General features: G+C 36.0%; 1 protein-coding gene across 2 annotated transcripts in view; it reads right to left on the bottom strand.

Moving 5' to 3' along the window:
- The window catches only part of LOC107093193 (contactin-4-like), a 240,968-nt gene that overhangs the window by 31,863 nt on the left and 196,036 nt on the right, over positions 1–13,069 (bottom strand). For both annotated transcript variants that reach the window (XM_015388077.1, XM_015388076.1), the window contains exon 12: positions 7,372–7,499. In XM_015388077.1, coding sequence (XP_015243563.1) covers positions 7,372–7,499 — 128 coding nt within the window. The remainder of the gene's footprint in view (positions 1–7,371; positions 7,500–13,069) is intronic.

Here is a 13,069-nt window from a genome sequence, read left to right as displayed (position 1 = left end):
ATTACACTAGACGTCAAGCACTGGGACCAAGCGGAAAACAGCAGCTCAAGCTGAAGCCTGCTTCCATGAGTTTAGACCGCCCACAAACTCCTGATTGGCTCTTCGTCTTTTCTTGTGTGATTGGCTGTCACCGCTGTCACTCCTGAGAAGCTCCCTTTGCCACTGTATCTGGTTTGTTATTGGATGTTCACAGCGCTGCTGAAGTCCTGCTACCATAATTAGAACTGTAGGGACGTAAATCTTTTTCTCTGCTTTCTGGATACGTTTTGGATTTTTAAATATCATAAAAGGTTGCAGGAGTTACGGTCTTGGAGAAGAACATGGGGCTGCAAAAAGACACTGAGGGAAACTGCTACTTTAAATTGGGCATTTGTTCTTCACTTGGTCATATAAACTGGGAGGGTTGTAATATCAGATGTCTTAATTTACACAAATCTGTGAATTTGTCTTGTGCCCATGTACGTTTGTGTCTTCTTTAAAAGTCAAAGTTTAGTTTACATTAAAAGTTACATTCAAAGAACTGTGTAGCACCCGTCCTACAACACTGGCTACATAAAGTAGCATATCCACTTCAAGGTCCTCCTCTGAATTATACAGCTCTCAATAACCTTATAAAGTATATTTCTTTTATTACAAGTGCTGATAAATAAAATGTATTATTGTTATATATTATTATTATCATCATCAAAAATGGAAAAACATGTAATATATTAATGTGATTTTATTTTTCCAAGATAAGATAATTGTAAAGCTATGTGTTTTTAATCTACATGGGTTGTTTCAACCCAAATTGTCAAATTGTTCACGTCCTGCATCCATATATTTAATCAGAAGAGGAAGCACAGAGACCTAAGATAAAGTGGAGGAAACAAACACAGCTACTAGAAAACACATTGGACTTATACTGTATAGAAGAGTTACATTAAAAAAGACTTGCACACCTCCCAACTTCTGAAATCAAACTTTTGTCCATGGTTATAGACCATCTTACAGTTGGAAAAAATTATGACGTATTACTGTGGGTGGAGTCTACCTGAAGGCATAAACATTTCTGCAGGGCACATTTTTTTTTTTTTTTTTTAACAGTGTCCTGTCTGGCAATGTGGCATTAAGAATAATGCCAATAAAGAGCCCAACAGATTCTGCTCTCACAAGTGGAGAAGTACGGCTATTGCCATAGTGTTATGCTTTATTTATGCATATAAATAGCTTTATTTTAATTATGCAAGGAGTATTACAGATTATATGGATACTGCAATGTAAGTAGGACAGATGAAAAGAGAAAAGATGAAAGAAAGAGGAGATAAAAGGGGATGAACAATAAAAATGGGGCACTTTAACAGGGTAATTCACAAGTTTTGTTAGCTTTTTAAAAAAAAATGAAATAAAGCAGTAGAAAATCTGGCTTTACCTGAATATATGGCATAAGGTAATTTACTTTCTCGGGCCAAAATATTTTTGAAAGAAATTAACTTTAAATGACAGAACCCGATTGGTCGACCTGTAGACACCAACTCAATGGATAGATGATCTAGCAGGATTAACTCTGGCTGAGTGGTGTAACATCTTTGAAAAAGCTGCAAAATAAGCATCTACTTGGCTTGGGTCATTGTGAATAGAAGAAACAGCTTTATCAGCACGTCAAACTGCACTGGAATAACGATCTAGAAATAAGTATTAATTTACTAAATTAAGAGAATTTAACCTTAAGTTAGTAGGTAAATAAGATAGTTTGCCAATGGATTGGATATTTTTTCTCTTAAAAAAAGAATTAGATAACAGGCACTTGAATTAGGACAATGCAATTGTGTTTTCTTATTTCAAATGAAATTTGTCTTGTTACATTGGAAAAGTGTTTCTTTAACCTCCTAAATCAAAAAACAAATGCACTTATATTTAGAAAAAAGGACTTAGCTAGATTTTTCAGGGTCCATTTGCACATCTGGATGGGTAACGATATCAAAGAAAGCCTTAATCTGTACCAACAAAATACAATGTTATTCACCTTAATTAACCTGTAAGAAGTATGCCCTGCAATCAATAGCATGTTTGATGATTGTTTTTGTCCACTCCTGTCGTTTTTATTGCTTTTAACCTGAGCCATCAATGGCTCTGCTTTTAACCACAGCAACCAACTAAATAACTGCCCATGGTCAAGAATGGCAACGTAATTATAAGGTGTTGAAACACCAGCCTCCTTGTCCACAGTGAAACCGGCTTCCTATAACTGACATGGTGCCAACCAAGAAAGAAACAACGTAATGCCTAGACTAGTATTTGGAACTGCCCACATGAAGCAGCCAAATGTCTTCTCGAGAAGGTGTGTTTGGAAAAGTCAAAAGGCTTAAAAGAATTACTGTGCCAGTAGCCAAGCATGTTGGTAGGAGCATTCGAAGGGTCTTTCTTTCCATTTGTCATGCTGAGGAAATGCCAGTGTTGATAATTCATACAGGAGTACCACTCAATTATTTATCTCTATCTCAATTCAACAGCTACATTGTTGAAAATTGGATAGAACTAGGACAATAATTCCAAATACACACCACACTTTCTCTTGGACTGGTTAAACAAAGATACGGTCTATTAAGAGAAGCAACTGACCCAAACCCTAACTCTTCTGCCAAATTGTGCAAAAGGTTTAAAATGCAACAAGATGTACCTTGTTGGGGAATGTGAAATTTGTTAACTTTTTCCCAAATCTTTCCACATTACATCTACCCATTGATATAGGTACTAGATTACATATAACCATCTGATTGAGGCGGGCTAGCTGACTCATGCATTCATACTTGATCCAGTTTTCTCTACAATTTTGTCTCCATGCCAGTGATTCAGCTCCAAACTCAGTGGTGTTTAACGTGGCTCATTAAAATGAAAATAAAAATTGGTTCCTCTTGGTTAAACAGACAGTCAGACAGTGGGCATTCTCGGTCTTAAGTCAGTATATGTGGATGGACTTTTTGTATTCTTAGCATTCTGTGAGTTCTACCAAATACACTTTGACAGGCATTCTTTCATAGAGGAAAATAACATGGACAGGCATACAGCTGGTTAAAAAAGCTAATGACAACCCACTGACCCAATGCCTGCCACCCACAGGAGCGCTTTTCCAGTTTGCCTGGTGGCAAGAACAGCACTGTTTGAAGTTAATTGGCCATATACTTATCAGAAATTAAAGATTTGACCTAATCATGGCACTGGATGAGATGGAAAAGGATCAACATGGGTATTCAAATTCCTCCTGAAAGGAAACATAAATATGTATGCAGAATGTCTTTGCACTTCAGACTTAAAACACTGTATATAAACCTCATGGTGGTGCTGGAAGTAACTGATGTGGAGATAAAGCAAAATAGAGTTTTGTGGAACCATATGACTACTGCAACAAAGACCTGGTGCACGACACTGACTGAATATTCTCTGAAGTAAGCAGCAAACACAATGTGTCACAGTGATGCAAAGATTAATTGCCTTCACGGTCTAGAGGAGAACACAGAAGCAAATGTGATGCAATCTCACAACTTTTTTAACTTCAATGGCCATATGTGACGAACGACTGCCATCATAATTGCAACAGCTCATCCCTAGTGTAATCAAAATTCAGGGAGCACATCAATAATCAAGTGCAATTAATCTGCTAATATCCCCCTAGTGTCAGAATAATGGCAACATTAACAGGGCTCATCTGCCCCTCCGCTGATTTGCTAGGTGGCTTAATTCAAAACAAGAAGACACTGAACGCTATTCGACACCTCTTTTCTTTCCCCCTCCAGCATTCATATCACCAAAGTCAATTTGAATAAACTACTGTCATTTCCCATAAGGGCTGATCCTGCTACACAAATTCCTCCCTGCTAAACAGGTTTGCGATCTTCAATGAAGTGGCGCATACAAATTACCCCATCCTATCATGCAAACAATATGAGTTGTGACAGAGAGGCGAGAGATCATATAAAGGAATATTTGTACATTGCCAGCAGAAAGTAGCTTTATCATATGATGACAGGAAGGAAGTGGGCGAGGGTGAGACATATTTTACAAGAATAATGAGCGGATAACCGGGCTGAATGTCTGCGCTAAGAAGACAGACGCTGATTTTGTGTTTAGCTGGATTACAAAATTAAACACCGGCTATCCACCTGATACTGCAGCAAAGGTGGTTGATTCTTGTTAAAAGAAAGCCAAAGACTACTGCTGTACCAGCTATGTACTGTAGAACATGCAGTAAACATGTAGAAAAACGTTTTGGCAGCATCATGCAGTGGGAATCCTAAGGTAGGTGCAGTTGAAGGTGAGATTGTTGGAGCAATTCCATAAGAGCAACTGCCTTAAAGTTGGATTGAAAGTTCACTTTCCACAATGAAACATTCCTTAACCAGCTGCCAGTTACCCCCACATTCCACATCCTCTGCAACCTCTCCCTTCCACCCATGTACACCTGAGTGTGGACCATCCCACATTCTCAGTGACTCTTCCAAACGTCACCTACCAGGTACCTCTCCTTGCTTCACCATCAAATTGCTCAAGTTCCAGGCCTTTGCAATCAGGTCAACCTCTGCAGGTGTAATGGTATCATATGTAAAAATGACTGTTAACAACATTTGGTGTGTGAAAGTAAAATGGGGTAAGAACAGATTGGTGCACCAGGACCTCTCATGGCCGCAGCAGGGATTAGCATGATGAAAAATGGATAATATAATATCACACATGGTCTGGTCAAGGAAATCATAGTGAAGTAAAATGGGAGTAACAGTGGAAGCTGTGGGCGTTGCTTCATATAGGCGGTCTGGAACTAAGCTGAGAAGTTACAGAGGATGTAGAATGTGGGGGTTACAGATCCAAATATCCCTAAATATTAATGCATGCCACACTTATCAGATTTTTTAATTTGAAATACGATAAAACAATCCATACTATGCTATGCTATTACTGTTAACAGTGAATTTCTTTCACTCCATCATGTAAAATTCCAAAGTTGAGGCTTTAGATAGCAGACTGGGGCCTGGAGCTCTTCAAAGTCTCTTAGCTTTAATTATTTCAGCCAAACACGCATGGGAACACATATCCATTTCTACATTGTTAATTTAATTAATTGTCGGAAGGCTGGAGAAAATGTGTGTTAAAATGCATAAAAACTATGAGATGCTACACTGAGTGCTCCCAACCCTCCAACTTCTACTCATCTATAATGAATGAAATCTGACTTATAATTCAACAAAAAACAGAAACATGCGTTAATAGCGATTTGCAAAAAAAGTGTTAATCTGGACTATTTAAAATTCCATCATGTGATGCTCTTTTGAGTAAAAAGTGAACTTATGTAGAGATAAAGAGTGGAATATTCATCCTGTCGTAACTCAAATCAACATTATTATAGACCTTCCTCAAAATTCAATCAAATTCTTGCTTGTAAGAGAAAGGAAGCAAATTAAAATCATTTTTATAGAAACTACGTAGATAATTGGGGGAAAAAAATGTATTCTTTTTTAGCAAGTTGCAGCAGTATTGACGATGTATTTTACAGGATTTTATAGACTGCAAAAGAAAGACGAATATATGTACGAAACCTTAGAACAAAAATAAAGAACCTGATAAAAAAGAAAGCACTGACTTTATAGAAAAAAACCAAACATTTCACTTCAGAGTGATGGAAAACTTACATCATTTTTAAGCATACAATCAAGGGGTTGTTATTTGGTACCATTTCAGGAGATTTATTTCTCAAACTTGTGTAAATCCTTTCCAAACAGGTCGAGAATCAATGCCAGCCTGATGTTAGCGAGCAGTTATGCTCAGCCATGGTCATTCTCAGGTGGACGATAAAGAGGGGGAGACAGAATTTGCCGAGCCTGAACCTCCTCAGAGGCTTTCTCTTCACATCTCCTACAGTACATGCTCCAATTCACTTTCTAAAAATATTATACAAGAAAGTAAAACTGAGAAAAAAAAAGAATTTTTAAGTTTAGAAATGCACTAATTATAGCAATAATAGGAGACAGATGATTGAACAGGGAGATTGGGCCACAATAGGTCACCGCTAAAGAACCTGCTTGATTATAGGATGCTGTATCCAATTTTATTAATGAAATGTTAAGTGGAAGAACCAAATTGCTGTATCCATATTTACGTTACCAGAGAAACAAAACATTAAAATGCATTAAAAGTGGTATTAAGCATAGCTGCAAGCTCTATGCAACCCTGCTCACAACAACCATTGACAGAGGCAAAGGGACTTTCTCTCAGTTTAAAAAAAAAAGTTTCATCACATAATAGGTAGCCTTTCTCACTTCTGGCTGCCTTCTCAAGTGTTAGCCACCTAAATATATATTTCTGTGTTCAAAATACTTTTTAGTTGGCCTTAAATATTATTCAAATGTTCTACAAAGAAAAATCTTGAGTTTTGTAATCTCTAAACTCTGTCAAAATAAGGAGTAATGAATGCTTTACATACATAAATTTGTAATCTTGGTAAATAAATGTGTCATGTATTAATTTAATTAATGCAACGCATTACATTTTAATAATATTCAAAATGATTGTAAATTGTTATTATCAAACTGATAAAAATGTATGTGAAACCATTTCTGAATGTAATGTAAGCCATTGTCATTCCCTTCTGAGGCCAATATAGTGAAGATCAATACTTCCATAAATCTCCTCAAGTCCGCCAACAAGGAAGGTCAGTGTAGAAGAAATCCCAATAACACAAGTGAACCGTGCAAATAGGGTCACAGTGAGGGTATAGTTCAGTGAGTAAGTCAGCAAGTCCCCCGGGGAGCCTAGGTGGCGAGAACACCATTCCCTGTGGAAATAGGACAGGACGACCAGCCGAATGCACGGCATAAAGCTGCTGAATGCACTGCACTTTATACCTGGCTCGCATTCATTTTTAATAAAGTATAACAAGTCATAACACCAGGGCAGAAACACAATCTGCCACCCAGATGATCAAACAGCACAACGACTTTTTGCACTGCGTATTGCCTGACAGCGCTGGAGGCACTGAGCTGAACCGCTTCAGCATCTCTGCAAACACAAACAGCAGCCGATGCATCTCTGTCTCACCAGTCACAGCGAAAGGAAAAAGCCCTTTTCCCTGTGCGCCTTATCAGAGGGCAGCGAGATAGAGACTGCTGGACGCATCAGAAAAGTCTGCCTTACTTTTCTGCTCTGCTCATTTATTTATGGTCTCAAACACCTCAGTTTAGTTTTTTTGAAGAGCCAAACAGAACCTGGTCCCAGTCTGCTTGCTACCAGGGTGAAAAAAGATGCACTTTGAACAAATATATTCTGTTTTGCAGGTCAGGTTCCCTGTTGAATGAGCTGCATAACAGACATTGTTCAAATGTAAAGGAAGGAACATGAAAATACCTTTAACTGTAACGCTTCCTGTGCTGCTTGCTACTCCAAACTGGTTTCTTGCAACACAGGTGTAGAGACCAGCGTCCAATTTCGTCACATTCCAAATCCGAAGGCTGCCATTGTCCAGAATGGAGATCCTGTGGTTACAAAAAAAAAATTACTACTATATTAATAATTCACCAGTTATCTATCTTTACATTTTTAATCTTGTGACTAAAATGTTTTTAAGAATGACCTTTTTGCAAAGTAGGAAGAACATACAGTACAACAACAAAAGCTAATCACTTTGAGAGATATCACTTCTGCTATGAAACACTGAGGTGGATGTGTTATCCTGTGGAAGGAAGCTGATTAATATGAGAGCCCCCATGGGACAACATTTTCAATTTCTCTTACATGCCTACATAAAATCTCAAATAACTATTCACTTTTTAATCATTTATTTTATAGATCCAAAAAATAAGAATGAACAACAGAATGAAAATACTGGTAAATGTAAAAGAGTTTGATAGAGAATGTGAAAATTATGTTTTTTTGCATGAATAAAAAATGAGTATTAGATTAGGTTTGATCAGGAGGCAGCATTGTTGATGTCAGGGCATTCACAGGTAGAGATTCCTCTGTATCTTTAGCATTTAGTTTTTCCCCTTCAATATTGATAATGGATACAAAAAAGGTTATTTTCTGATTAATATTTTTAAAAGTTAACAGAGAACATTTGGATAGTGCTGTTTGCATACAAGATGAAAATTAGGGGAAAAAAATGCAGCTGTTACAGTATGTTCACTTTTAACAGATATTGACATTCCAACCAATGCTAAAAGGAGTTGGATAGAAGGTGCATAATTGCAAAAACGGATTTGAAATAAAATAAACAAAAAACAATTGACATACTCCTGTCAAATCGTTGTTACATTTATTCTCAGTCTTTGTGCTGCCGTGAATTGCACTTTATAAAAGGGTCATATTTGGGTGTTTAATTGTTGGTTTTTGCCATGTTGTAACCCTAGTTAAGTGCATACAGTATGCTGGGAGTTTTAAATTGAAAATAAGTTTGTTTTCTTACAAATAGCACTTGAGAAGTTCATCAACAAAGTAAATCTCTGTCTAAATGTCATCTTAAATGCATTCATATTTAATTATAGACCTTTTATATCAAGGCTTTCAACAGAAAATATAGAATGACAAATTACTTTTGATTAGACATCTATCTAAACTAGAACTGTATCTTAAATATCAGAGCGGATTTCAATAAATGTGAGCACTAAATGATAAATACTTTGGTAGTTGTGTTATTTATAACTACTGCTTTTTTCTTTCTCTTGTCTTTAAAGAGCATACATTGTAATAAGGTTTTCAATTCATTTAAATGCTTTTAAAAATCTTTTTTTATAAGTTTACTGTAAGGAATTTTTTTTCTTTCTACATTTATAATTGCTTTCATTTAAGGACCATAATCATATATCTTCCCACTTTACACAGGGATGTCATACTTTTATCAAACTCACAATGGAAGAAAATATGCAAATAAAAAAACAACAACAAAAAAACAACAATAAAAGGCTCAATGAAACTGGATACATTTTGAGTGCTTTTGAAATGAACAAGTCCTGGGACTGCAGGACAGTCATTGCTGAGATAAAGGAAGCCTTTAAGCAAAATACCCCAGGATATCAGGTATTATTTATTTTTGGAATGTTTAAACAATGCATTCAGTTCAGTTAAAAAGTTAAGTAAGTCACAAAATTTAGGATATAGTCATCACGTTTTTGAATTCTCTTGCTAGTGTGGAAGCAAACTTGTTTAACCAAAGTTGTGTGAAGGCCAAGAACTGAATGGGTTTACGATTTATAAGATATTCAAGTCAAAGTCGATGTACATTAAACCATCAACCGACCTTCTTCTTATGGTAAGCTAGTTAAAATTTTGTGTAGGTTACATATATTAAGTGTTGTCAAATTACTATTCGCTGTCCTAAAAGGAACTAGAAGGAGCTAGATGACGGCATTGCCTAATTTGCATACGTCATGTCTTCCAGCTGCAGTAGATTCTGAATCCCTCCAATTTTTTTCTGTCTGTCAAAGCAGAGCAGGTAGACAGGATAGCAGGGAGGAAGAGATGTACTTTTACAGAGATGACTTTTACAAAAACAAAAAAAGAAAAATACATATAATTCAGCAATTTAGTTCGACACTCCATAGGTATTGGTTACATAAATGAACTATTAGTTGCATTTATGCAAAATAAACAAATGAAAAAAAATATGATGAAGAAAGTAGCAGCAGTGCAAAGACACACGCAAACTGGAGGAGCAAAAGGGGAGAGAATGAGGCTGTAGCTTGAAAATGCAGTTATTTTATGTGAGACAACTGCGTCAGTTAGAAATTATTTTCATTATTTAATTTGCAATCTAGGGCGGGATTAGCAGTACATTCACATTTCAATTGCAATTTGGATCTTAAGAGGAAAAGTGTACTCTCTCTGCTGCAGCACAAGCAGCCTGCCCTGCATGACGACAGCGGATAGTGAGAAAGAAAGTGAGGGAGAGGCAGGCTTCTGATCGTGTCACGCAGAAGGACAGAGTTCCATGCTTTTATGTTGCCAAATTCTCCATTAACACAGAAAAAGGTGTTAGATTTGGCTCTAGGTGCTTTTCTTGTATATATCTAGGATGACCAGTTCTTAATGTTGCTGGCACTCTTGAAAAAAGCAGGTCCCCTTGGCTCATTTCCAAAGACCTTGCTCATGTAAATATAAAACTGAACAAAAACGCACATAGTGATCAGGTAGAACATCCAAAACTTGTTTAGGGGCACCAATGAGAGAAAAATTGTTTCTGTATATCCCATAAGTTTATACACTTATCTGTGCAAGATTGTGCTGTCATGACCAAACATTCCCAGACCCTCAGTTTCTCTTAAAATTTTAAGCACACTGTATTGCATTTATTAAAAAAAACCCCTCTAATATCATTTTCCTTAATATTTATATTGAAGAAAACAAACAGTAAAAAAAAAACAGGAACAATAAGACACACAAACATAACTATCCTCCAAAAACATGACCAAATACACCAAAAAAATTTAAACAAGCCACTCTTTTCATTTAGAATGAAAAGCAGTTCTACCGAATCCCAAGGTTATTCATGAATTCATAGGAAGTCAAAAGCAGTTTGCCAAAAAACAAACAAACAAAAAAAAAAATCCCTTTTTCCTAAAACTGAATGGATGGAACGTGAAATCCTGACTGGCTGGTTTGCCTTTTTTTTTTTTCATTTTTTTTTTTATAGAGAATGTAAATATCTGGTTTCAACTCTATATATAAAAACCAGCCAACAGAAAAATCCCACCAGGAGGACCATTTATTAAGCTGCCAACAGATATTGATTGAAGACAATTCCCAAAGCTAGCAATAAAACCCACAGCTTGACAGTAGACAATATCCAGCCTTTTTAGGTATTGATCAGGTGCATTAACAAAGAGGAGACTACCATAATCAAAAGGCAAAAAGGTTACAGAAACAAAGGTTGAGAAATAGGCTACATCCCTTAAATGAATAATAAAAAAAATAAGTTTCCACTTAAGGAAATTCATTAATTTTTAAGTAGTAAAACACAAAGTCTAATTGATAATGATATCTAAATACTTTGATGATGTTTCCATTTTCATTTCAACACTGTAAGCAGTTCACTCTGGTTGGTATTAAGACATCTTCCATATCTCAGTCTCTAAAAGTAAAAAATGTACAGACATACTGTAAAAGTCAGACAACCATAAATGCATTGATGCGTTAAATATTTTATTGTTTATTGTTGTTTGTCAAAATTTTCTGAAATAAATTCCTATTTATTTATTTATTCATTTATTTATGTTTGTAATTTGACTAATGCACTAATACAACTATAAACTAATAAATATACATTTAAATGTGTGATTTTAATATGGATGAGGGGATACAGTACATTTAAAGGGGTATGGACATGTTTGCAAATTTGTTTAAATGTGGTTTTCAACAAAGATTAAATAGAACTAAAACACAACTTCATGTAACCTCAGCACTCATACAATAGTAGCTTCACATAAAGAGGCTGTTCTTTCTAAGTCTTATTTTTTCAAAATGCAATTCAGCATTTTGAGCTTAAATTAGAACCTTGTACGTTTTCATGCAAAGAAAATATATGCTCTACAATTATTATCAAATTCTGAAAAATTACATCTGTAGATGGCTCTATATTTGGATGTGCAAAGTGGCCATGTGCTAAACAAAATGTTACTGCTGCTATTGTAAAACAGCAGCTTTCAGGACCCTTTAATAGATTAAAACTTTGATTAGAAATAGATCAGATGTTTGACATTGGATGTTTAAAAATCTGGAGTTACTGTAACAAAAACAGAGGATACCATATGTTTCTTGTTTCTGATTCATTTCTGCTTCGTTTTAGATGCAAAAAATAAGATATAACTCTGTATTTTAGGGCTGATTAATTCAGTGCATTGCTCCGAGATATAAGAGACAAAAGTGGCTTCCTGCCCTTTATGCAATGACCACAAGTGCTTCAAAAAAGGTCGAAAGGCCTCAACAAAAGTTGACATTTTCGAAATAACATGCTGAAATGGAAATTGTGCCCTTGAAAGCAAGGTACTGTGGGAAATCAAGGGTGGACCACCTCATCAAAGCACGCTGAATTTTAATTATCTGAAATGCTCTGCTGATTCTGCAAGCTGTAAACATAAAATGTCCTCAGCCTGATTGTGAGGGGGGAAATGATGTGAGGCTGGAAAATTGCTCCGCTCACTTAAGAACACAGTTGAGGGAGTCAAAGTGAACAGAGTCATGTGTCGGATGGCATGTAGGATTTCAGAGTTCCAAGGCACCGTAGTATTTCCGCATGACTACAGACTGCAAAGATAAATCATTCATCACAAAACTCTAAATCCACCTAAAGCTTCTAGTTTGTAAAATCAACAAGGGCGAGAAATGTTTTACATGATAAAATTTAAACACATTTAACTTAATTTTGTTACATAAAGTATCTATGAAAATCAACCCCCCCTAAGACATGACCAGCTGTTTTGTTTAAAAATGTCTAAACGAAGAGAAACATGTTAGATAGAAAGAAAAGGGTACCAGAAACCACCGAGGCTTAACATTACCCTGAAGAGGAAGCTGTGGGAGCACGAGCATCACTGTTTACTATGAGGCAGATTGGTTTTAACTGATGATAGTGAAAGTTTATGAAATAATAGAGGCCTGACTACACATTTTTTTAATCTTTTTATGTGAACTGTGGATTGGTTGAAACTAAATCTCAACTGGGCATTCCGACAGGACAACATAGCATAATATTGTGGTGCATCACCATTTACCCTGAATAAGAAACCACTTAAATACTTTATTGAAAGTCCAAAACCAAAATGGCAATGATAAATGTTTAAAGGATTTTAACCGCACTGCAGTCCAAGTGACAAGCAAAGGATACATTTTAACATTTTGGACCAAACTGTGGGGAAGACGCTATACCTCAGTTCGAACAGCTAAAATTTCTTATTTTGCAGGGGTGCTTAGACCACTTTTCCAGAGAGCTCTGGAGCTCCATGTGAGTTTCACAATGTTGCAATGTCATTAAAACCAAGAGGCACTTACAGCAGCAAACAAGTATATATATATATATATATATATATATATATATATATATATATATATATAT

This window comes from Cyprinodon variegatus, unplaced genomic scaffold (genome assembly GCF_000732505.1).
Source record: "Cyprinodon variegatus isolate N-32 unplaced genomic scaffold, C_variegatus-1.0 Scaffold412, whole genome shotgun sequence".
NCBI classification, from domain to species: domain Eukaryota; kingdom Metazoa; phylum Chordata; class Actinopteri; order Cyprinodontiformes; family Cyprinodontidae; genus Cyprinodon; species Cyprinodon variegatus.
The sequence above is the reverse complement of the archived record's forward strand: the minus strand, read 5'-3'. Positions and strand labels throughout refer to the sequence as shown.